Source organism: Anser cygnoides, chromosome 3 (assembly GCF_040182565.1).
Source record: "Anser cygnoides isolate HZ-2024a breed goose chromosome 3, Taihu_goose_T2T_genome, whole genome shotgun sequence".
Taxonomy (NCBI): domain Eukaryota; kingdom Metazoa; phylum Chordata; class Aves; order Anseriformes; family Anatidae; genus Anser; species Anser cygnoides.
The window spans coordinates 62637611-62664545 of NC_089875.1; the positions used below are offsets into that span (position 1 = coordinate 62637611).

The 26935-nt window shown below is 38.4% G+C and overlaps 1 protein-coding gene across 2 annotated transcripts in view; it reads left to right on the top strand.

Annotated features, from left to right (window-relative positions):
* Positions 1–26935, top strand: part of MOXD1 (monooxygenase DBH like 1) — a 53848-nt gene that overhangs the window by 18666 nt on the left and 8247 nt on the right. For both annotated transcript variants that reach the window (XM_048075771.2, XM_048075770.2), the window contains 5 exons: positions 14508–14687; positions 16942–17044; positions 20162–20328; positions 22582–22773; positions 25569–25628. In XM_048075771.2, coding sequence (XP_047931728.1) covers positions 14508–14687; positions 16942–17044; positions 20162–20328; positions 22582–22773; positions 25569–25628 — 702 coding nt within the window. The remainder of the gene's footprint in view (positions 1–14507; positions 14688–16941; positions 17045–20161; positions 20329–22581; positions 22774–25568; positions 25629–26935) is intronic.

Here is a 26935-nt window from a genome sequence, read left to right on the forward strand (position 1 = left end):
AACTTCCAAAGGTTTTCCCTCTCCTGTGTTTTTGCTTGCTTGCTTCCTTACTTTTGTTAGCAGAACCAGTTATCAGGGTAATAGATCAATTTTGAAAATAACATCTCACAGAAGAGGTGAAAGGGAATGCTTGGAGGTGGTGGCCAGCAACTGTCTTCCTTCACAGCAGCTGCTTGCAGGATGGCTCCAAAGTGGTCCTGGAGCACAGACCCTGGCAGCTCTTCACATGGCAGAGCGCACATCGCTGCCTGTTTGCAAAATCCCCCTGCAGCTACATGTGCACTGGCCTGTTTTGCTGCTTTGAGCTCCAGGCTGTGGTATGCGCTTCAGGCTTACTACCCTACAGGGATTTTGTTTTTCTCACAGACGGAAGTGAGCTGTGAGCTTTCTCAGAAGTAGCTTTCTTAGAAAAAAAAAGGCATTCTGTTTATTAGCCCAGACTTTTTGGAGATGGGCTAAAGGTTAGTTCTTGCTAGGATTTCTGCCATGCTCTGTAAACAACATTATTTTGCCTGGTCCTGAATGTGTCTCTTAATCTCATCGCTAAAGCCAGTTTTCTGGTTTCAATGACTGCACCTGGAGAAGGACCTCTGCTTCAGGAGGACTCATCTGAGCGAGGGAGGGATCCTTGGGTGAAACAGACAGACAGACAGGCATGCCCATGCACCAGCCTCTCCATGAAAAGGTTTCTGTCTCCATGCTCAAGCCGCACAGAGGGCAGCTCCTGTGGGTGCGGATAGCCCTTACAGACAGGCAGTCACTGCCATGCCAGGGCTGGGGAGGGAGAGGCACTTACTAAGAGGAGCACGCAGTGAAAAGGGCACTCTGTGCAGCACCCTCCGTCCTGTAAGCCGCCCATTTTAAAAGTCCCTTTATTATTTCCCTTCTAGTTTAAAAAAAGAAGAAAAAAAAAGTTATTTAGTGGCAGCACACTTGGGCTTCTGAAATCCTTTAGTTTTTGTATGGTCGAGATGTATGATTTTCAGTGTACATGCATATGTATGCATTGACACGTCTATGATTGTTTTTTTTTCCTGCCAAAATGAATTATTTTTTGCTTACCGTGAGCTGGCATCATGTAGATATTTACCACCGTCATGAAAGTGAAAATTTGTTTCACATTCATGAGAAATATTTCTCAGTATTAAAGTAAATACAGCTCTTGCTGTATTTTTGAAGCTTGTTTTTACTGTTCTTTCTACTTGCGGTTCCAAAGAGACATCTTTGTTGTTATTGTCTTTAGCTTAGGTTTCAATATTCCATGTCTTCCATTTGTTTAATTTAATCTTAATGCTTAGTAATAAAACTGTATCTGCTAAAGATTCATTACTTTTCATATTTAGTAATATTCATTACTAACCTCATATCTCCCATGGGCACTGCTGTTTTTTTCCAGTGCAACTGAAGCAAGCTTAAAACACAGTTATTCCTCTACCGTGCCTAGATTTTCTACAAATCCTCTATATCCATGGTTTCCCACTACACCTGACAGATTGTTTAATGTGGTGTGTTAACATCTGAAAATGTACAGTACCTACTGGTGAAGGAATGGTGTGTATATACTACGTGCCAGATGCTTCATCATTGATTTGCGTGAAACTTTTCAGCTTCAGTGTGTAGCATGCCCATGCTAGTTTCAGCACTGTCCATTTTCCCACTTTATTTTCTTAACTTCTTTGAAATATACTGCATTTTCCTCTGGGAAAGTAGTTCTGTAAGCTTGAGTAGTTATAATCACATAGACAAAAATATGCCTGACATTGAATTTCAGTTTATTTAATAACAATAGAGCAGTTGGGTCATTTAGCTGTATGTACATGCCTTTTCTTTAAGCATTGCTCATTTTCATACGATTTTTAACTTTACAAATTTTTGAAACTGGCAGTATAGCTGGGTGAATACCAGCAGAAGGCTGCAATGCAGCTGTGCTCAGGAGTGCAAAATACTTCAGATTCTGTAGGAGAACTTTTTAAATGGGAATCCCAATTTTAGAGGGTATTCAGAGCTGGAAAGGAGGAGAGTAGGTTCAATTTTGTAAGGCTTTAAACTTTTGGATGCCTGTGTAAAGCACCCCTTTCATGTGTGTTATTTGAACCTGCTTACAAGAATGGAATGAAGAGGTTAAGTATTGCTGAAACAGGGAACAAGCCCCATGTTGGGGATTAGGTACTGTGGTCAAAATTAAGTATCTCTTCAGTATACCTCATGCATACTGAATTAAGTTCAGGCAACACGTTAAAGACAGGAGATTTCCAAAAATGAAAGTGGGCTTTCTGTCATCTAACTTGACCAATCTACAGATCTGAGCTAGCTGCTTGAATGACCTTAGTAGTCAGTGGCAAAAATAGCCATTTATGTCATCCCAGAGTAAGTGTCTGAAATAGATGAGCTCAAACATCGCCTGTATGGCTTAGTCTCTCTCCTTTGACTGGAGAAAGAGAACCAGCCTGATAACCACCCTGTATTAGACATGTAGCTCTCTGATGGCTGAATCGGGGAAGGTGTGTCCCATCAAAATGGTCAGGCAACAGAAGAGGCTATAATAAGAACAAAAGTTGCAAAATAAAACTTTTTTTTTTTTTTTTTTTTAATTTGCCTGTAGGAAAAGAAATTATTTTTCTCAACCACAATTACTTATGTGTAATTTTTTGGCACTGAACTGAGGATGTGAATAGTGAAAACAGGCCAAGCATATCACCAGAAAAAAAAAAAAAAAAAAAAAAAAAAGAATTATTTAGGCGTTAGCTGAGAATTGTTACATTGGGCATATTTTTATATAAGCACCAAACTTTGCCATGCTTATCTCCTTAGAAAAGAGAGCTTCTTTCAGTTAAATAAAGGCCTGTATTAGCGCACACCAGCAGCTGCTAGTTAATCTTCATGTTCAGTTTCAGAGCAATCTCTGATAAGGAAGTAGAAACTCCAAAAAAACTTGTTGCCAAGGGTAACTCTGCTTTTTGACAGTGGAATGCTTTAGTAATACCAAAGACCCCAGTGTGAAAATACAAAGGGACTCCAGTTTAAGAGACTGATTGATTGAAAGCCAGAAGGGCAGCGTGTAGCCTTCAGTACCTAAATGAGGGCACTGATTTTTAACTTGAGTGATACCAGACAGTAACTGCTTGTTGTTCTCTGGCTTGAACTTTTACGTTTTGCTAAATGTGATAACTTGAACAAATTGCATCATGCAGCCTGAAACAAGCGAATGTTCTCTATTTTCCTGTATGTCCCCCTGCAAAGCAATTTCAGCCTTGGTAAATTAGGTTGGCAACCAAATTATCATCTTGCACTGCAGAGCTTGCAAGCTCTCTGCCCTTTGATCTGGAGGGCTGTCTTCATTGCAAGCCTGAATTGGCCCATTAGGTTTTGCAGTGTTAAGGACTCATATATAACTGAACTGACTGGAAAATCAAATTTTCCCAAGCAGCTCTCTGAGAAAATAACAGAAATACTGTCTTTTTTTTTTCTTTTTCATAATCTGCTGAATTATTTCACATGTGAAATTATTTCATGCATTATTTCATTCTGTGATCAAAGATGAAACTACTATGACCACAGATTTTCCTGTCACACCAAACTTAATTTTTCTTAGTGGAATGTATTCTTATTTTGTGGTAATCTTCTTTCATTTCACTTGTATATCTTTACAATAAGAATACTTAAGCTATGCTCCTATTGCTCTATTAATTATTCCATGTTTGGTATGCAAAAATAATCTACTTCAGTTCTGTCACCAGCAAACTTGAACATCTAGTTAATTTAATCCTGTTTCTTTGATTTTATTTATTTATTTATTTGTTTAAGACAACATCCATCCATTATGGAATTGTATTCACTAGGCCAACACATAGTTGGAAAATACATATTTTATGTGACTTTCTGGTTAAACAAAAGTCAGAAGTTATGTAAGTTCTAGTTGCATATATGCACTTAACTTAAAATATGACTAAAGGTGAGCATGGGGAAGGGGAGGGTGCAGCTTTGGTGAAGCTCTTGGAGATTCAACTCCCATTTCTGAGATCTTCAGTAGAGGATTGCAACTGATTTACCCCATTATGTCATGTAAAATGTCTTTTTTCCTTCCTCATTCTTATCTTCAGTTTTAGAATAATATGATTAGCTAGTGCACTGAGAAGATAAAATCTTGTCTAGAAATCATCTGTAGTCAACCTAGATAGTTTTATTATACAATTCTTATCATAGCAGGTAATATAGTTCAAAGAAGAATTGGGCCTCTGATGAGCAATTGTAAACCGTCTTCTGAGCAAATAGCAGAACAGCAGGTTCATAGTTAGCAAAATCTGACTTGGTGGGGCTTACACAGTATGAAGTAAGCATCTGGATGGATCACAGAGCATATTTACCTCAGTCCTGCTAACTGCTTGGCATTGGTTCTTTCAATCAACTTTCTAATTCAGATGCGTCACATAGTAACAGCATCTTAAGCTGTTACTTAAGCTTAAATTTGCTTAAATTTTCAGTAGGGCCACACTTAATTGCTCCAATCTAATTTTTAGGGAGAAGAAATGTCATCCCCGATCTAACTATAAGCAGTATTTTTCTTCAGTTCCCATCTCTCCCTCTCCAACCCCAGCATTAGCTACTGGTTCAGTCTTCAGAGAGTAATGTTATGATACCTTCTCCATTTCTGCCTCCTTTTGCAGTGGACGGTAGTTGCAGCTATGTCCAGAGCATAGATTCATTGACTCCCTTGGGGGGTAAAATAGAAAGAAAGAGCACTAATAACACTGGAAGAATAATTTAGTCAGAAATACCACTCCACCAAGTCCACACATAGCATATATGACATCAAATTCACACAGCTGATGACTGAACCACAGCTAGATGATGAACAGTTTCTCTTTGTGCCACAATTTAAGTGAAGTTTTACCTGTTATGAAAATAACTTACATCATGACTAATTAAAATTAAAAAAAAAAAACAAACAATCAAACAAACACACAACCCTAACCTGAGAAAACATAAGTATCTAAATTATTAAATGTTGAAAGCCAGTCTTCTTTCTCTTTCCCCTCATTTCAGTGACCTTGCCTTTGCTATCTCATAAGTTGCTTGGACTGGAACCGTGTCTTTCTGTTTTGTGAAGTTCGAATTGAGTATTGGTTTCTAGACAATTATAATATGTATAGAGAATTAAGAATAAGAATAGAGAAATAAGAAAATTATCATAAGAAATATAATTTTACTACAGTATTCTTAAGTGACTTCCAAAGAGCCATGTCATCTGAAAATGGCACTTTTTGTGTGGCTTTCTGGGAGCTGTTGATGGGTGTTGGAGCAAGCGTACCAGGATCTGGCTCAGGGTGAGAAAATGTGGAAATCATGGTATTAACCTAGGCATAACCTAACATACACTACTCAGCGACATGTAGTTTGTAAACCATCTCATGTATGCTAAACCTGTAAATAAATTTTTTAGAGGGAAGCTGTGCCAAGTCAACATTGCTAGCCTTGAGCATATTTTATCCCATGCTTTCACTTCAGTGGATGTCAGGTGCCAGAGAGTCTGGGCTGGTGACTGCTGTAGACACTCAGTATCTGTAGACTTAAAGTCTTTCTCGTGCATGTTCCCCTTTGGTTCTCCTTTGCAAAAGTTAGCATTTCCTTCTCAGAAAACATGTTTGCTAACAGGAAGCCCATGTATTTGTAAAACACAAAGCAGACATGTTGGATATTCTCACGCATTCTGTCTTTGGTAAAGCTTCTTGTTCCCTCCCAAGCAAGAAGACAACAAGTATGAAGTTATTAAGCTGTCATCAAAGGGAACATTTTGCAGTTGTACAACACTGTTAAAACCTCTTCCCTTGCCATCTCAAAGAAGCAGCTAGACATCTCTGTGTATTAATGGAGATTTCATGAACAAAAAGGGAGTACCTTCATTGACTGTATAAGTAACTTGATAAGTACCTTCATTACTTATACTGTTCAAATTATATGTTCATCTGGAAATAATATACACTCTTTATAGACTACCCATCTTGGCTTCAGATCTGAAAAGTATCTGGTTACATATTACTGTATTATTATATTGTTTTCCCAAGAAAGTAATGATATTACTGATTAATTGCCGATTAATTCTGTTTGGTGCGTATGGCATGTTGAGAGACTCTGGTCGTACTCAATACCGCAACAATTCTGCCCATCTTTCTGTTGCCTAGGAGTGCAGTAAATATATTGCCAGAAAGCGTAACTGAGTGAAACATGTTTTTTCTTGACCCAAGCTTTTTATCAGATTGGTCCTTAGGGTTATACTTTTTAACTGTTGCTAAATGTGTTATCTTAAATCTTCAGACGTACCTCAGGCAGAAACCATTTTTTAAATGAATATTTCTTTGAGGTATATTTCTTTTGGATTTAGTCTAAATTACTGCATGCCTTTCAAATCTGAAACTCTTTGTCAGTGGCAGAGTTCCAGGCAATTAATTAGGAATAAGAATTTAGGAATGGACTCAATGGCAGAGAGAACAAGAAGCCCTAAACTATCTCTAGTTCTCATTTTAAATGCTTTGTTTTTCATTATTATTATGTTGTTTGATTCCTCTCTCCTAATTAAAATATTTAAGTTATTCTGCACACTGATCTATAGAAATTCTGGATGTACAGTTCAATCATTAGCATTTCTTTAATTAGTATAATATATGGGGACCGAAGGATTTGTGTGAATTTAGAGGCACAGCCTCCTCTCCAAATAACAGCACAGCAACAGTAACTTTTATCATGAAGGCCTTATTCTTTTCCTATGAAAATTCTGCAGCTTAAAACTGTAGTATGGTAATTAGTTCTTAATGTGGTATACTAATAAAACTTAAATAAGAGCCTTCATTGAACAACACAGTCACTGAGTAAACAAATCCTTTCTTCTTTACACCAAGAACAGGAAATATCTGCTTTGAATAAGTTTTTCTATTCATGTGGTAAGTACTTTTTTCTCCACAGTGATGTTAGAATTTTTGTTACATGTTTTGAAGTATACCCAAAACCAGATAAAAACAAATGCCAACATTATAACTTAAATAAATAAATAAACAAGTCAGCACTGTTATTTCAACCTGGGATTATGTCCTGTATTTGAATCTTGCTTTGGGGAAAAAAAAAAAAACACAACTCCACACCATGGACAAACCATGCAAATTTAAATGCCTTAAGTTGTATGGAACCTCTGTTTTTGGGCTGGAAAATTTCCATCCTCCGAGGAAACCTTACCTAATCACATTATTAGGTTGGGGGTGGGGGGGGGGGTTGCTGTTGCCTGCGCCTTTGCTACATCTGCATCTCTTTCATATTAAAATATAAGAAGCCAGATATGTCAGTAACTACACAGGTTTTATTTTTCCCCAGCTTGAATTTGTAAGTAATGTGTATGAAAATAATTTGGGTGAACATTTTTACGTTTGGAGGACAATTCAAGATAAGCAATAATGCTTGTACATAGATAACCACCAGTGAAATAGATACAGTGGCATTGCTATGTCTCCTACAATTTGCTCACCAAACCATACACCTTTTTAATAAACAGCAGAGTATAAATTCAGAAGCACTCTGGATCAAGAGCAATTTAAAGTGTTTTGTTAGTAATGGCTGAATTTAAGGTCTGGATTATTCAGTGAGAAAAAAAAAAAAATGGACCTGTAGTTGTGTGCATGCAAATGATAGGGCCAATCTCAGTAAAGATTACAGCAGCTAGTCCATGCTAGACTGCAGCCTGCTGAGCGTTTGATGTATCTCTTTCAGTCCTAACTGTTCTGTGGTATTAATTTAATGCTTTCTGACAGATTGGTCAGGTGGGTGGAGGGCTGGAAGCATGGTCCCTGCCTGACCCTAGGATTCCAGAACCTGAGGCTGAAAGTCTGCAGCAAATTTGCGTCCCAGACGCAATGCTGGCCTAGACAGGCTATCCTCCAGACATGAGATAGATGTTGGGTTGTTGGGGTTAAAAATCTGGTCTACACTTGGGGTCATGTACTTAAACATCTATCCCAGCTCAGGGGCATATTTCTAGCTCTTGGGTTTTTGCTCAGCACACCTTTGAGTTGTATGGAAGAACCAATGCTAAGCAGAAAGACACTAGCATTTTTTTTTCTTTCTGAAAATTTATATAAAAATAAAACTATATTATTATTGAGTTTTTTTTTTATGGTGGTGTGTACACGGAGTTTTTGCTGAAAAAGATCCAACTTTATTAAGCCAAGTATTTCCAAGTATTTGCTTTTTGGAAGAAAAAATCTTAAACCTTTAATCAGATGTTTTAGATAAATATTTGTTTATTTCGTGACTACATTTTTGAAAAAAAAAAAAAGAATATAAAAAGAAAAGAAAAGAAAAATCAGAATAATCTTGATGACATTGTATCTACCTTTGAGGAGCTTTTCTAAATTGAACAGTTATTTAAATGTATGTACATGCTGTACATTTTGGAACGAAGTATGAAGTCCAGAGTAGTCAATAGGATGGTGGTTGTTCTTCCCAAGGATGAGTATAGAAAGCAGAGAGCAAAAACCTCCATCTTCTGTTACAAAAATTCTCTTCAGTAATCTCAGCCAGCACTCAGTTTCACAACCATCACTTTTTGGTCTGAGTTAATCATGACAGACATGGCAAATTCATATAAATAAAATAGCCAACTGTGGGCTAGAATGTTCGATACAGCAGTGCCAGGACAAAATCTTGTGACAAATTTTTATTTTCAGTTTTGAGATTTTAAAAAAATGTTTTTTCTTTGTGTCACCGGGGGTACATACACACAGTGTTGTGTAAGGCTAAGGCCTTGTTTGGAGTCATTTACAGTGGTAAATGCCATACCGTGCTGTAGTGTCTTTTGGTTAGTAGAGGTCATGGCAGGATGCTTCGTGCTTTTTAGTGTTCTCCAGAGGGAACTGGAAATCTTAGTAGCTTAACACGTGCAGCTGAAGTCAGTTTGAAGAAGACTCTGGGCTGAGGTACGTCTGTCCTTTTTTCAAACCATTCACTTTCATTTTTAGTATCACGGCCTTGCTTGAGGACTGCATTCCTTTTACTTCATTGCAGATTGCCTGGCATGGTTTTGACCACTGCTGAACAACTAATGCCCAGACATGGTTCAGGCAGCTGTACGACCAATTATTAGACAGTTTAGCTCTATGAATATGTGAACAAGGCATCCCATGGAGATTCAAGGCAAGAGACGTCTGTGGTCTGTATTTATTAGTGTACCTTTGGCTAAAGGAGGCTAGATGTCACTGTATGTAATAGATTATTGGCAGCACATTTTATCTGGGCACTTTGAAATGTAAAATTAAGTTGAAGCTAGCTTTTGAGCCTGAAAAAATAAAATTGTATTTTTCATTGACATTTCTATATTAAAAAATCATTGCAACAAGATCAAAAACCTGTTGCTATTTTTGTATATAAAAATAAATTCAGCATTTTGTTTACTTAAGATCTGTGAACTGTATTTTGTAACAGGGACACTATGGGGAGACTATGGAGATAGTTTACTGACCTTTATCATTCACACAAACAGGCATGAAGAACAAACCACAGCTGTAACATCAAAGAAAGCAAAGCAAATAAAAAGGGAGGAAAAAGAATAAGCAAGAAAGACTTCCAGCTTTCTGGAGATAATTTTTCCTTGTAGGGAATCTAACTTCTTGGACCATTTCATCTGTTTGCATTTTCATCCCACTTAATGTGTCTTACGTTAGTATCCTGACCCTGCTTATCAGCAGCTTGAGATGCAAGCCTCTATTATGTTACAATTTTGGCTTTTTTTTTTTTTTTAATGAAACAAATGCACATGGTATGTTCAGTTTGTGCAGTAGGTAAAGAGATAACAGGTAACAGAGAAGAGAGGAAGAAAAATTGAAGCTGAGTAATCCAGAACTAGTGAGCGTAGGCATTATCTTTGTTCGTGTGATGTAAACCTGCTGACTAAAATAGGGTTTCTGTTAAAGTAACAGGTGGGAAGCAAGTGTCTTTCCTATTTTAACTTAAATTGAGAATTTGTTATTTTTATATATCTTGAAAGTCAATATTTTGAGAAGTACTAAGAGAGACAGTAATGATGAAAAGAACTCTTTGATACCTCTCGACCTGCCCCATCAGTACAGATAATGCTAATCAAACACCATAACCATAACCCATACTTCTGGTTGCAAAAGGCATTGTCTTTATTTTGCATGATGTTTATTTTAAATACCTCCTTCTTTGGAACTATGATTTGATGTGGTGGGGGATTATAGTACGTCTATTGTTTTTTACCTCTTTTAATGAAAGTCAGATACGTTCATGTATGTCAGTGTGCTCATTTAGCAAGATGTTTCACCCAAGCTTTCAGGAAAGGTAGAGAGGATGCAAAAAGTAAGCCTTCATGAATAATAAAACAGCAGCTTCTGTTTGCAGGTTTTGTGAAAAGCAGAGGAGGGCAATTCTTGTGCATCCACTTATTTTTTTCCAGTTCCAAATGCTTTTGGCAATTTGATGCAGAGTGGACATAGGGCTTTTGTTCTCCAACCCCCTGGCAGTTATGAAATGTCAAGCAGAAAATGCACTTTGCCTGCAGGCGAGGAAGTCACTGAGGTGCCCCAGTAGTGCAGTATCTCTTTTGGCTTATTCCCGACATGGCAAACAGATGAACCCTGACAGCTGGTTCTTCTTTGCATTGCAGCAACAGTGAAGGCACCTCAAAGAATGAGGTAAAATGGAGAATTGGATGTTTTCTGTAATTATATGTATATTCCCTTTGAATCTCTTTTCAGCCTCTTTCTTTACTCCTTTGGCTAAAAGGAGGTGAGTAGGAATTAGCAAGGAAAGAGAAAGGAACAACTTTTCGAAGTCACAATTTTCCTCATAATTACTGAAAGTGAAATCTGGGGGCTGACTCCCGTTTTCACTACAACCCATTCTAAATTTCTCGGATATTGGTGGCTGAAAGTGACATTTGAGTGTCCCCCTTGTAAAAGTTACTTTACAAGTACAAACTAAGCAAGCCTATCTATAAGAATCCCAAAAAAATTAATGAAGTCTGCAGTGTTTATAATCTATTATATAGTATGCCTACTTTTATCGCCTTTTCTATATTTTTCTTCATGCCCTAATTTAGCATAGTAAATTACTATCTTTTCATAAGTATTCTAAAAGTTGAATTATTTCCCAAGACGAATGCACAAGACAGCCGTGGTGACTTTTCAGTGTTGGCCCACCATTATTGTGACTGGAGACCTGCAAACTTAGACCTTAGCTAAGCTTTCAGTTCTGTGGTTTGTGGATTAAAGACTACTACCCCCCCCCAAAAAAAAAAAAATTCTTAAAAATTCAAATAATTGGAAACTCTGAATGTGTGCACTAAACAGTTCACATTTTATGAATGAATGGCTATAATTAGGGATCGAGACTGATATAGAGCTGTTCATAGAGGAATAACCTTGTAGGAGATGATCCCAGAAATTGTTATCATTCATTGGGACTGCAAGTGCTTTGGAAACCAGGCCACCCTGGTATTAGGTATTTAATTGTAGATACCTGCTCTAGCAACTGATTTTACACTTGGGACTACTTATGCGTACATTTAAATGCATTAGTGGTTTGCTAGATTTGGCCTCATTTTTGAGGAACTTGGTCGTTGTTCATCATTGTTTGTAAGACTGGCCAGAAAACAAGAATTCTGTTTATTGAAAAAAAAAAAAAAAAGAGGTTTTGTAATTTCTTTTCTGCTTGAAGCAAATTAAGCTGCACAGATGCTCTTTGTGGAAAGTGAGAGAGGAAGAGGGAGGCAGCTTAAACACCCTCCTCACTCTATAAGCTACAATGATGAACGGTTGAGTAACTAGGACAGCACTCACCTGGGATGTAGAATTGGCATGTTTAAATCCCTGCTTCAGTTAATCACTAGAATAAAGGGTCAAATAAAAGTTTTTGATTTTATTTTCTGCTGAAGTTATTCCACTAAGTAAGTATAGTTAGCTACTCACTGAATCAGAGAAAGGGAACCCAGTGTGTCAAGGGGGGCTGCTCCTCTTTCTTTCTCATTTCAGTCAGAAATGATGCTGTGAGCCTTAGGGAGCTGGCCAGTAAAATATTTCCCTACATTACTGGGTAACGAACAATTTGTGATCATGAGTGATTTTCCTAAAATTTTGTTAAAAGATTTTTGACCCACACCTAGTAGGTTTTTTTTTCTTTTTTTTTTTTTTTCCTTTTATTTTCTGTATTTTGTTTAAAAGGAAGGAGAGAAGGGTGGTAGTTCTGTAACCAAGTTGTAATTAAAATGTGTGAAAGGTCTTAAGTTCACTGCTGCTTTTCATTATTTCTTGGTGCATGTGAAGAGTATGAGAAGTCCTACAAGATACGCTGGAAAGATGCTCAAGGTTTTTGTTTTTGTTTTTGTTTTTGTTTTTTCTTCACTAAAGAAAGCTGAACTACTTTCTGAAATGCTGTTTTTGTTTAGGTATCTGACAGTAAGAAACTGATGACAGGATGTGAGTTTCTAATTTTGGTGCTGTCCCATTGTTCTGAGGGGAAGCTTGTTTTGCAGTAGTGATTGTAAGCACAGCAGGTACTGGGATCCTGTAGCAGCAGGCAGAACTGTCATGTCTTTGGACAAAAATATTCTTTTTTTCTTGGTAGATACAGAGATAATATTCCCATAACCATCATCCGACTAACCCATACACTATGTAGAATTTCTAAATTCCCAAGACATACATTGCTGTTTCATCTATAAGCTACCATGATACGATTCTGCAGCATTTGGATAGATGTGCATGTATATGAAGGAGCAGAGGAGGAAGCAACATCAAGCTGAAATGGATTTCTGAATCACTGTCAGTCAGCCTGATATATTTGGATATGAATTCTTTTCTGACTGGTGAACTGACTCTTTGCACCTTTTCAAAAATACCTTTATTTTCATAGTAGAGTAATTCATGATGATGGTAATGCTAACCAAAATGGGGATTACTGAAAACAGTACAGAATATCCCTTGTGAAGCATTTCAGTCTAGCCATCAGAACAAAACTTTGGTATGTCTGTGTAAATTGGCATCCTTCCATTGATTTCTAAGCACAGTGAGGTGGGTGGGTTTGGGTTGCGCACTTCTTGGACAGACTTGCAGGTACTCAGCAGCAGCTGGACTCCCCAAGAGCCCGACTTCAATGGTATTTTGCAGATTTATATCACTGAGGGTGGTCTTGTTATGAACAGGCTCTAGTCACTTCTTCCTGCCCTTCCCCTTTTGTAATTGGTTTAGTGGTTTGAAGAAAGTGCAGAGATGAATGTCTGGTGACAATATTGTGCTGAAAATATTTTAATAAGGTAATAAACTATTCTTTCTTACCCTGCCCTTGTCCTCTGGTACCTGGGGTTCACGTGCTTGCAAAACAAATAGATGCAATGTTAGGATGTATATGCATTTTTTTCCTCTTTAAAACACCTTCTCTTTCCTAACAATAGTAAAATGCAATACTGCATGGCTCTCCACATCTTAAGTGCTGTATTGCTAAACCTTCACCTTTCTTGTGAAAACATTTACAGAGAATGTGTATGTTATTCAACTTAAAGGTAGATATGATCGACATGGATTTGCATTCAATCTTTGAATGCAAAACAAGGAAGAAACTCTTTTCATTTTAATATTGTTTTCTATATGCTGATATTTTGTGGAATATGATCTTTCTGAAAAGCAAAATAATTTTTTTAGAAGTATTCATGTTTGCCCAGATGTCATCTCTGATGGAGGTAATTTAACGTCATCCATCTGAAGAGAGAGCTAACACTGTTATATTGGAATGAAATTTTGGGCTACCCTGAAGTTCAGTGGTCACATTACACTGTGGACAATCCTGCACCCCTGAGAACCTTCCAGCTCCTCATTGCCACAAGCAGACCGGAGCACCCCACCTCTGTGGAATGACTTAATTTTAATGAGGTCTTTACAACTGAACAGACTGTAAATTAGGTCTAATTTTTCATAGACGTCTAAAAAATTTGGAAGTCCATCTTGACCTGCTGAGGAATGTGGGGTTATACCTCCAGGCTCCCCCTACATTTACAGAATTTATGGGCAGCTCTAGTTCAAAGTAGTACAAAAGAGGCAGAGACAGGGATGAAATGTCCTGAGTAGTTCAGATACCAAGCTGGTTTAGCTGAGCAGACATACAGCTGGTTTATATCCCCTTCATGCTGGAATGCAGCTAAACAGGATTGGGCAGGGAGAAAGACAAGTGACAGTTTAAGACCAGGGTGGGATAAGGGAGAACAAGACAGATGGCAACATAGGTTTAATCAAGACGCAGATTTTTCTTCCTGTTCCCTACTGATGCACCCAAAAATGTTTTTAATGCTTGGAGGAACGCTGAAGTAGCATCTCAACCTAGTTACAATTGAATATCAAGGCTTCTCTTTCAATAAAAGTGCACCATATAATTTGCTGTTCTGTCTGCGTACCCACATTGAAATAGTCATATTTGAGATGTGTTTTCTTTCCTTTTCGTTTTCATTTTAACATTGACAGGTTGAGCCATTGATCCAGAAGGGCCATGAGAACCTGGTGCATCATATCCTGCTGTATCAGTGCAGCAGCAACTTGAATGACAGTGTGCTGGATTACGGACACGAGTGTTACCATCCCAACATGCCAGACTCATTCTTCACATGTGAGACAGTCATTTTTGCTTGGGCCATTGGAGGAGAGGTAGGATGAATGGCTGTCTAACATGGTTCATCAATGGGGCATCAGGAGGGTGTATATCACAATAAAGCTTCCTTCCAGCATGTTAGTGAATTCTTAATCTGTCTTTTTTATTTTTATTTTTTATGGGTAAACAAGCACAATCCCTAAATGGATTCATCGCTGTCTTCAACTTCTCGTCGGCCTTCTAAGTGATAAATGAAATGAACGTCTTGAGTGACAAGCTAAAAATAATGAAAATAGTACAGAGAGTTGATGCTTTAGGCAGAAAAAGATTACTTGGGAACATGGAAATCTGTCACCATATCAGCTTGCCCCATCTGATAAGAAAATGCACTGCTTCCAGCAAGGACTAATGTCTGCTATCTGTGGAGGATGACAGAATGAAAAGCACTCTGTAGGTGACTGCATCCAAGACTTTCCAACTGAAGTCAGACATATGTCTAACTCCTTTTGTGCCTAAGAAGGACCTTCCCCCATTCAGGCAAATCATTCTGAAATTTCCTTCCCAGCCCTAAAAGGCATAATTTCAGTGTAGGAGTGATTGTGTTTTGGTGCAGAGCCGGCACAAGGACGACTTCGCTTGTGGCAATGGGGCATATCTACTGAAAACACAGTCTCTGATGCCATGTTAACCCCAGGCTGTGTTTTCAGTTTATTTCATATGCTAATTTAAGCTGCAGTTAATGCTTTCAGCTGACATGAGGCAGCACTACTGCCAAAAGAAGCATCCCAACCCTTCTTTACCCCCTTGCTTCACTGCATGCCCACTCAAACCTGGTGCAGGCAAAGAGAGGGACTTGGGGGATCACAGTTTTTGGATGCTTCACTGGCCAACCAGCGGTCCAAAAACTGTCTTTGAGTGCTGCAGTGTGAGGAGGCTGGATGTGCTACCCATGTAGCTACTCATCAAAAGAAGCTTAATCCACTATGAGCATTATCCCTGATGTATGCTTTGTGCATTTTTGCCATCAGCTATGCTCTGACCTAGTATTTGTATTTTCAACTTTCTTAAACTAAGTGAAATAAAAAAAAACCTCATATAAATAAGTTATCATCTCACAAACTCTGTGAAGGCTTTTGTAAGGATGGTCCTGTTAAAGATCTACAGAGAGAGTTATATTCAGGTTTACTGGAGTACTCACAGTGCTTCAGTTTACCTTTACGTAGCATGGAGGTGATAATACTTACTACTATATTCTGAGATTAATTCATTAATGTCCATCAAGCATCGGAAAGTTGGGATTTCAAACATAGTATCTGTGTAGTAAAGATTCATTCCTCCAAAAGTGAATATGTTATATGAGTTCATTTATAAAATGAGTTCATTTATAAGATACTGGTATTTTACATTGAATCAGGAGTGAGCTTCTGAAGCAAATCTCCCAGTTATCCCCACTTCACTAAGCTTGCTTTTTTTTTTCTTTTTTTTTTTTCCTTAACTTCAAGTTAAATTGAATGTTTGGGGTTGAACCCAGCACCTCCCAGCAACAAATGGGATTCAGTGCATAGGGTCTAAGTAGAGCTTGTCCAAGGAAAATAGTCTGAGGACAGAGGGTCCAGCACAAGCTGTTATGCTGTACAGATCAATTTCTTTTTCATCACATGGCTTCCTAATGTAAATGTAGCCATTAAGATCGTTTTTATTGTTGAAATAATTTTTTCTTAGAATGCAGTGATTTATGCAGGAAAAACAATCTAGTTGCAAACAACTTCAGTATTCCCTGAAAATTACTGCTTTTGTAAACTAGAAACATTTAAAATGTAGATTCACTTTTTCATACGGATTTTATTGTCAGACTAACTGCTTGATGGTGCAGTGTTTATACATCTAAAATGGCATTTTCATTTTCTACTCAAGCAATAAATAAAGGATAAAAAATTATACGATCATTGGATAATGCGGGTTGAAAGAGACCTCAGGAAGTTTTTAGTCCTGCCTCCTGCTTCAAGGAGGGTAAGCCATGAGGACAGACTGGGTTGCTCAGGGCTTTATCTTTTGGAAAGCACAAGCCCTAATAATTTATACTGGCATAGTTATTTAGTGCATGCAGTATTAATAAATCTAGTATGCCAAAATACCATATTCAGAAAGTTACATTTGTAAATTTAATTATTATGATGATTGTATCGGTAATTTTATTTATTAAAAAAACAACACACACACACACAAAAAAAAAACACACACACACACAGAAAAAACACTTTTAATTATGGGAAAAGTTCCTTAGATTAATGTGCAAGTGTTGATTTCCAGGGCTTCACCTACCCTCCCCACGTTGGCTTATCCATCGGCACAGCAGCTGACCCTCAGTTTGTTCTTATGGAGGTGCACTACGACAATCCATCATACACGGAAGGTTTGTACCCTCACACTCTTTAAAACATGCAAGTTTGAAAAATGTACTAGACACAGGAGTTTCTCATTGCATCACACTGCAAGCAGAAGAGATGCAAAGCTGAGGCTATTTTTCCCTGCTCAGTAGTTCCTGGTTCCCAGTGTTTTTCTCATTGCACTGAATTGAGAAAAACTTCACACTGTCTTAGCCTGAAGACAGTGGGAGATTCAGAGATACAAGGAGTTGTGGACCAGGTGAATACACCTTTTATCACAACATTCTTCATGTTATCTCTCTCTCTGTGCTTTGCTTTTGCTCTGAAATCCATATCAGAGATCCAGAAGTCTCATTATTCAGATTGAGAAATAGCAGTACATCACTCAAAGTGCTAGATAGCATCACAGGGAATGTGCCTTTTATTCATTTTTAAAGTATTTTTTTAAAGACATCTACCTACACTGTGGGTAATTTCTGAAAGTGAAATGAAAACTCAGGATTCTAGACTATTCATTAGGTAAAACCAGTTTATCTTAATTGATAAGCTTCTCTTTTATAATGTTATTTTTTAATCTTCATTCTAAAAATTATTTATACCTAGAAGAAAGAAAATTAAGTCTGTGTGTGAAACTGGGGAGCCCCCAAAAATCTAGGATACTTCAAAGCTGACTTTTGAAAAGATCAGTAAATTTTTTTTTTTTTCGTTCTTTAACAAAAATTTGTTGAGCTGCTATGTCTGAGGATATTCTGATGACTAGTACAGACAAACTGAGTAAAATCCATTGCAGCACAGTGTACTGGTCTGTCTTTACATCCCTATGTATTTAAGTAAATTCCTTTGTTTTGGCTAGGGCATTCTTACTGTTATTCCCTTTCTTTGTGATGTCAGAAATGAACTTTCTTAAAATTGTTTTATTTAATGACAGCCACTCACCCTTCAGCATGCACATTCTTATGTGATACAGCAATCTTTGTTTGCATCCTTGATGCTACACGCTTTTCCACCAAATACTACCTGAAAGCCTGATGTGTCACATCCAGAAAGCTTGTATCCAAATGAGGCTGTGTCCCTAAATTCACTATTTTCTTTTAATTGACTGTGCTGTATGATTTTGGTTTAGTTTAAGTAACATACACAAAATCTGGGAATCAGTAATATTTTGTTTCCTTCATAAGCAACGGGGACAGCTTTGTTTTTTGTTGGGACAGCCCCAGGTGAACACAGAGTCTCACCGAAGACCTGGGAAAGTTCAGAGAGCGTAGGCAGAGCAGGGTGTCTGTGATCTGCGTGGTGTTTCTCTCCTCCTTGACAAAATACATGGTATGAGATTGTGATAAGAGAGGGAAAGAGAGGACCCAGGTGCTCCCGCTGCTTCGGTGCAGGTGGGGTGTGCGAGCCCTCCCACCCATCCTGCCACCAGATCACCTTTCTTTTCCCATTTTGGGGTCTGTGTTTTCCCAGCTTGGGTCTTGCAATTAAGCCATCAGGTTCACCTCTGCATTTGGGGCAATGTTTGCCTAAGTGACTCAGCTTCATAGTCAGTGCTGGCTCCTGGTTAGACTCAAGAATTGCTTCTTGTCTGTTTTTGAATGTTTCCTTTTCTGAAGTCATTTACATCCCCTTTAATATGAAAGATGACCTCTTTTGATTTTGTTTAACAAAAACTCTTAGATATTGTAACAATTTTTGGCATTTAGATATTAGCAGCCTGCTTGAAGGGGGAATACCACAAAAATCCAAGTTGACGAGATTATAGATAGCTTCAGAAAGGGAATGAGTGCAGATTCCAAAATGAATTAAAATTGAGATGTTGTGGTACAGTGTATATCAGCTGAAATATCATTTGTACACTGCAGATTGTCTTGTCGTTCCCTACCACTTGTAATTGGTTGTGCTTAGCTCATATCGTTTGTTCTGTAATACTTACATGCTACTCTGTCTTAGGTACTACAGGGAAGGAGTGACTTAGTGCCTCCTCTGTCCCTCTGTCATTTGCCTGTCTTAAAATAACCTGTTGATTTCATACTGATGGAAAATTTGGTTTAAGCCACTGCTATGTCTGTTTTGTTCTTTAGAAGACAAATAGAGGAAGCCTCTTACCTCTCTGAGATACTTGGCAATGTTTTTGCATTTTTGATTTTCAAAGCTGAAATTTGAAAAGGAGCAGCAAACAGGAAGTTACCAGATGAGCTAACACAGAATTTAAGGCTTGTGTAATACAAATTAATCTTTGTTTTTGCTTATATCTTGCCTCATAAAAATGGCTAATGCAAGATAAATATTTATAATCAGTGAGTGAGTGGAGGTACAAATTCTGAGTAGATATACAAACAAATGCATATGGCATTTAGATGAATGAAGTAGATTCACATAATTTTCACTTTTAAAAGCTCAACCTTCTTACAGTAGGCTTTGGTTCTTCAAACTACTTTTGAAATCAAGAGAAGTCCTTGAGGGCAGGATTAAAAGCCAGTGTAGTTCTCTCGCCTTCTTTACTCAAAGTGCTGTAATTATCTTCAAGTTTGTGATTTAGGAAGTTATTTCTCATATGTTTAGTTCATACTCTTAATTGGGGAGATTGTGAAAGGGATGCATTTGGTCATCTGAGGTATGCTGTAATGTGACAGGCAATCTAAAAGAAAAAATATGATTAATATTAGGGCTTAAGGTAAAGGAATAAATAAATTCACAAGCAGAATATAACACACGGCTCCAAAAGTTCAAAGAAAAAAAACAAATACAACTTTAAGTTGTGCTTTAAATATTTTATTTTAAAATCACACATGACACCTTTTGAGGTCTTATTTCCTTGTTTTGTTTGGTATGCCTGTGGTCTCCTTTCTTTTCTCTGACATCCATGTTTGGTAACTTAACAGAAGGGACTATGAGCAGCACACATTTTTCATTTGTGTCTGAACAGCGCAGGTATCAACATACCGTCTTTAACAACCCTCCTGTGGGCTGCCCCTATTTATTGCTTCCTGCATATGGTTTGACTAATTTCCAGGTTATTGAGGTTGATTCCTCGATTTTCATGTAAGAAACTTAGGACAAGCCTTTAAAAATGCAAAATGATTGGGTTTTTATATTTTTTTAATACTGATTTACAGCCATGGCTGACTGTGTTTTTTTTGTTGCAGGCTTGATAGATAACTCTGGTCTGAGGCTATTTTATACTCCGGTTTTAAGGAAATATGATGCTGGGGTTATTGAAGCTGGTCTTTGGGTCAGCCTATTCCACAATATCCCACCAGGCATGCCTGAATTTGTGTCAGAGGGTCACTGCACATTGGAGTGTCTGGAAGAGGTATGTCTCCTGCCTGACACCAGTGGTTTTCATGCTTAGAAATAGTTTAGGACAGCCTCTTTATCGTCTTGGGAAGATTGATAGTTGCTGGTTAAAGACATGAGCAAAAGCATCTGCTACATGCTGCTCTAAGGAATTTTGAATCTTTTTGGATCTGGGTATTTCGGATGCTTGGTATTGAGGTTGCTTTTCTGATACAAGTAATATGGAATGATACTGTGTTTGCAATGATTTAATTCTGTGTTCAATATATAAACATACATTGTTTTCCAAGGCAAAGCTATTGATAGCCTGGTATCACTAACCTAAAAGAAATGTTGAGAGAGACTAATTAAGATCTATGCACATGCAAAAGGCTCCTAATAGTAAAGTGAAAGCCTGAAAAGTGTTCTTAGATGAACCGCAGAAACTAAAGACCTGAGCTGGTTTTGTTGTATGGCCCAAAGTAAAAATTATGCATTCATTAAACACAAGGTTTCATGAAGACAGCTTAAATTTCTCTACAGATAATGGAAATATTGTTTGAAACCTGAGATTCTCAGATACTCTGTCATTTTTAGAGAAAGGCTGGATCAATGTCTTCTTTGCATGATGTGGATTGAAGGGGCAAATTACGTATGGAATTTAGTTTTGTTCTTAGTGGTGTTAAAAGTTACATATTATTGTAGCATATTTCAGCTTAAAAACACTGGAGTAATCTATTATCGTGAGGTTTCTGACCTTAAGGCTACACTTGAAAGCTACTGCAATAACAGACTATTTTGATTTCGGGCTTTGAAGAAGAAGTGTTTAGTATATCCAAAGTTTGGATCTGTAAATCTCAATTGGAATGGAAGTGATGTCAAATTTACTGATTTTAAAATGTTTTTGACCAGGAAAAAAGGTTTCAGATATAAACCTAGAATATTTCACTGTCTGTTGACATGAAGATGGGAAGTAGGACATACTGTAATTACAGCTTCTTAATTTAAAGTGGCACAATATTGATGTCATTCATAGCTGCATAGATCCATCTAAATATTTATTTATTTATCTATAAATAAACATCCACATTCATCAGTATTGGTCAGTAACACTAAAGTAATGTTGAGATTTCAATATAATACATATAAAATTATGGTATATACCCCTCCAAAGGGACCTCGACAAGCTTGAGAAGTGGATCCATGTGAAGCTAATGAGGTTCAGCAAGTCCAAGTGCAAGGTGCTGCACCTAGGTCAGGGCAATCCCGGACACGAGTACAGAGTGGGTGAAGAACTCACTGAGAGCAGCCCTGAAGAGAAGAACTTGGGGGTTCTGGTGGACAAAAAGCTTGGCGTGAGCCAGCAGTGTGTGCTTGCAGCCCAGAAGGCCAACTGCATCCTGGGCTGTATTAAAAAAGGAGTGTCCAGCAGGCTGAGGGAGGTGATTGTCCCCCTCTACTCTGCCCTGATGAGGCCCCACTTGGAGTGCTGCATCCAGGTCTGGAGCCCCCAGCACAAGAATGATGTGGATCTGTTAGAATGGGTCCAGAGGAGGGCCACAAAGTTGGTCAAGGGGCTGGAGCACTTCTATGAAGAAAGGCTGAGAGAGCTGGGGCTGTTCAGCCTACAGAAGAGAAGGCTTCAGGGTGACCTCAGTGCATCTTTTCAGCACTTAAAAGGGACTTATAAAAAGAGAGACTCTTTGCTTAATCAGATAATGACAGTACAAGGAGGGTTGGTTTTAAACTAAAAGAGGGGAGATTTAGATTAGAGGTTAGGAGGAAATTCTTCACTCAGAGGGTGATGAGGCACTGGAAGAAGTTACCCAGGGAGGTTGTAGGTGCCCCATCCCTGGAGGTATTCAAGACCAGGTTAGATTAGGCCCTGGGCAACCTGATCTAGCTGGTGGCATTCCTGCCCATGGCAGGGGGGTTGGAACTAGGTGATCTTTAAGGTCTCTTCCAACTCGAGCCATTCTGTGATCCTATGATGATGATTCTATGAAAAGTCTTAATGTATTGATAACTATTGGCAGTCCAGTTGATTTTCATAAAAACTATGTGGATTAGGAATTAAGACATGGTTTTATTAAAAAGAAGCAAAAAAAAAAAAATCCCAGCAACTTTTTAATATATAAAACCTTAATTTCACATTCTGATTTGCTTTTGCTCCAGACTGTACTTTGTTGTAAACTGACAGAACATGAACTGCATTTATTAATATATCTTCACTCTGCATTACATTACATTGCACCTAAGCACACTGATGGTGTTGGTTTCCCCTGGCCAGGCTCTAGGTGCTGAGAGACCTAGTGGGATTCACGTGTTTGCAGTACTTCTTCATGCTCATCTTGCTGGCAGAGCTATCCGGATGCGCCACTTCCGCAATGGCGAGGAGCAGAAGCTGCTTGCATATGATGATGAGTTTGACTTCAACTTCCAGGAGTTTCAGTATCTGGAAGAAGAAAGAACCATTTTGCCAGTATGACACTCTTAATGTTTTCCCTGAAGTTGTTTAAGAGATCATATACCTAACATTTACTCACACTTAGGATTAATTTCTTTAATGTTTTGGTCATTTTCCCACTTATCACAGAGTGATTAATGCATTAAAGCTGCTGTGTCTTGTAAGTATCCACACAATTCATTACAGAACTGGCTTGGACCATCAGTTCATCTACTGGGTGTTTTTTGGTGTCTACAATTACTGACTTGAACTTTACCATCATAAATTCTTGAACAAAGTGGATGACAAAATCACAGGTGTGCCTGGTTGTGCCATCATCGTGAATCCGGCCAGCCGAAGAATGGAAACATCCCCTTGTGGCTTTACTGAGCCGTTGTAACCAAATAGCACATCCTGAGAATTTGCACATGGCAAGTATTCAGCCTTGCAAATGTGTCTGCAAATCAACCATTCTAAGTCTTCTATTTGCTTCATATTTTTATTTGTTGTTGGGAATAAAATTCTACACTCCTGTTCTACATGAGGTTTCACTAAGTAAACAAAACCCTTTGGAAAAAGGAATCATGCAATTCTATCTGCTGTTCTTATGATAATGTAATACACTTAAAAAACAAACAAACAAACAATTTTTATATTATAAAGTGTTAAATTAAACCAGTAGCTATTCATGGGTATTTCATAAAAGAAGTCTCTCTCTCTATGTTTTTGGATGAGTCACTCATTTAAAAATTATTCACCCATCTCTTGTTAGTTCCAGCTGGCATCTGTTTTTGAAGTTTTGGCCTGATGACAGAAAGCTAAGTAGTGCAAAGAGCTGGTTGCTCCAGAACTGACCAGCAGTGCAGATGGCGATGTGCTTGTCCTGGTGCATGTGAACAAGCTCATTACCTCATGGAATTGGTCAGATGCAAAATATCAAACAACTGCATTCTGTTTATGATTTGAACTGAAAAGGCCATTGGAATGGTTGAACTTCATGTATAGTCAGGAGCCTTGTGATTTGATCTTCTAGGCTTCTCTTCAAGTCCCCTCCTCTCTTATGTCTCTTCTCCCACACTGAGATACTTTGACATTTGTCCTTGAAAGGCAAAAAAAAAAAAAAAAGTTAACTTTAGTTCCTACAGCAAAATCTAGATGCTCAGGTGCAGAATTTAGTCTTTGAAGTCCAACTGCTAGTACTCCACGGAGACTTCAAAGACAAACTGGTGTTACCTCCTCCAGGAAAGAAATGTTGAAGGGTTTAGGAAGAGGGCTGGCAGAAGATGACAGGTTTACAGAGAAAGCCTGTAATACTTTTAGGAATATCCATGCAGATTATAGAGAAGGGCCTCTTAAAATTCAAGAACAAAAGGGAGTAGACAGCAAAAAGACAAAAAGAGGTATTTGATAGTATCAGCAACTTAAAAAAGACAGATAGAGTAGAAGCTGGATTTTTTTTTCTTTCTCCGAAATGAGTCTTTTTTGTACCCTTTAATTGTTTTCATCTTATGCAAAATTACCAGCACAACTCTTCATGCATCATTCTGGTATAATTCTGACCACAGTTTAATCAATTAACTAATAATACTAATAATAATATTAAAAACATTCATCAAAGTTCTTATTACACTCTGCTGATAGCTCTTCCACATAGTGTATCCTTCTTTCATCTCTGCAGTCCATCTTATTTTCTTTGTGTACTCATATCCTCTTCTGAATTTGGACACAAAAGATCTAATCTTGCAAAGGAAAAACTTTTAGTGAATATTCTGCAGCTCCTTATACCAGCAGAGACAGAGTCCTCCCTAGTGCCAACAAGCATCTTCCTGCAGGGGGTGATGAAGTTGTGCCTGTTCACGCTCCTTCAGAAAGCTCAGTCTTCATTTAGCTGGCACAAGGCTGATACACCTTCTTGTGGTAGCCCAGACTACAGTTAGTGCTATCACTGATTGGCAGTGGAAAAGCCCAAAGGCAAGTAGAAGTTCTCAGCCTTTGAAGGGTAATCTGATTTCTTCAGGGAAGATTAATACAATGGGTTATATGGAAAGAAGGTGGTGATACACAAAAACAAACCAGAGCAAATAAGCCTATGACATCCTTGTGACACATGTAGTTGCCCCAAAATGTCAGATTTTTGAAGTCTGTGTTCTTCAATATTTTTGTTTCCATTTGATTATCATAGTCATTTTGAGATACGTATTTGATTAGGTACAGGGAGCAAAGATATTACCTTTTTATTTAAAAACATTGTAGATCTGTTTATGAAGACAGCAAAAAGTTAATTGCATGTACTTGAGAAGGTAAGTGTTCAGCCTTTCCCATACATATCTGTCGGTGTAGCTAAGTCTTTGCCTGCCACTCCTCTTCTCCTAGGCTTGGCAGATAAATAGTTGTTATTGTGATGTGGAAAACCTTATTTTCCTGATTTGGCAAGTAATTCTATAGAAGTTGGCAGGATAAATTAGCCTGGGGAGAGATACCCAAAGTAGCACTGGAAGAGTTTTGGAGCAGGACTCATTTATATACATTGTCTACATATATAATTTTCCTGAAAATAGGCTTCTAACTGAGCACTTCCACTGCAGTTTGAAAAAATAGATCATACTCTTAATAAGGCTCTGTTTAAATCCATGGGGGATCCCTGAGGATATGGGATAATATAAATGCTAATAGCCAAAGTTTTAGCATAGACCAATTACCTAATCCTTTGCTCTTTCAAAAACTCATATCAACTGCTCTGATCCTTTTAAGTTTTTGCTGTCATCCATAGATACCCTAAGCTAGTGATCATAAACTTCAGAAATGTGAACCTCTTAAATCTTGTATTTCAGGGGGATAATTTAATCACAGAATGTCACTACAGTACTGTGGACCGAATTCGCATGACATGGGTAAGAAAATTTTTATTGGATCAAAACAAGCACACAGAAGATGAGGTGACCATTTTGGGGGACCAAAATCTTTTTCATAAGATGCTATTAAAATGTGTGAGCTTATTTGCTAATTTGCGTGCAGTTAATTATGTATTGTCTTTCATGTCTTAGGTTTTAAGTCATAAGGAATACTATGATCGTAGTCTGATCTCTTGCATATTGCATTCATATGTCTAGTTTATAAAAATAAGCAGGCCAGAACATAAAAGATCTTGAAAAATGAGACTTCAGTAGCAAAAGGAGGAAATTCTTCATAACATATATTAACATGTAAATTGTGCATATTATAATGAATTATTTTTATGAACTTGTTATCCATCTTTACCTGAAATTGTAATTACGAGTTCTTACATATTGATTTTCACTTATGCTATGACTAAGATCAGACCACTTGCGCCTAAAGTAGGACTGAGGCATGCCTAAGATGAGGCAGCTGGGAGCCATGAACCTTGGTGTGGTATGTTTATCATGTTTTCCAGCAGCTAACCGCTCAAATAAGTACTTTGCGTACGTTGGCCAAGAGTTGCAAAGACCCTCCTTGGCAGCTGCTATCCCCAGAGCAGGGCAGAAGTGGGTGCTCTGCCTGCGCGCGCTTGTAGCTACTGCAGCAGCTGGACTGTGCCAGCTGACTGCGAAACCAGGGAGTGAGGCCAAACCTGTTACATGTAGGGACAGGCATAGCTGCAGGCACCTGCCTTTTGCCAGGGGCTGATCCCTCGTCCTCAGGAGGGGCTGGATCCAGATCTCCAGGAGGTGAGATCTGTTTAATAGGGAAGACCTGGTTGGTCGTGACATCCAGAGCATAGGGATAGCTCTTGCTGAATCATCAGACGCATGTAGGCATATGCAGTAGGTGTATGAATAAACGCAAAATAGAATCATAGAAGCACAGAATATCCTGAGTTGGAAGGGACCCACAAGGATCGTGTGTCGAACTCCTGGCTTCACACAAGACCACCCAAATATCAGACCATGTGTCTGACAGCATTGTCCAAACACTTCCTGAACTCTGTCAGGCTCGGTGCATGACCACTGCCCTGGGGAGCCTGTCCCAGTGCCCGACCACCCTCTGGGTGCAGAACCTTTCCCTACCCCCAGCCTGACCCTCCCCTGTCCCAGCCCCATGCCGTTCCCTCGGGTCCTGTCGCTGTCCCCAGAGAGCAGAGCTCAGCGCCTGCCCCTCCGCTCCCCTCGTGAGGGAGCTGCAGGCCGCCATGAGGCCTCCCCTCAGCCTGCTCTGCTCTGGGCTGAACAAACCAAGGGAC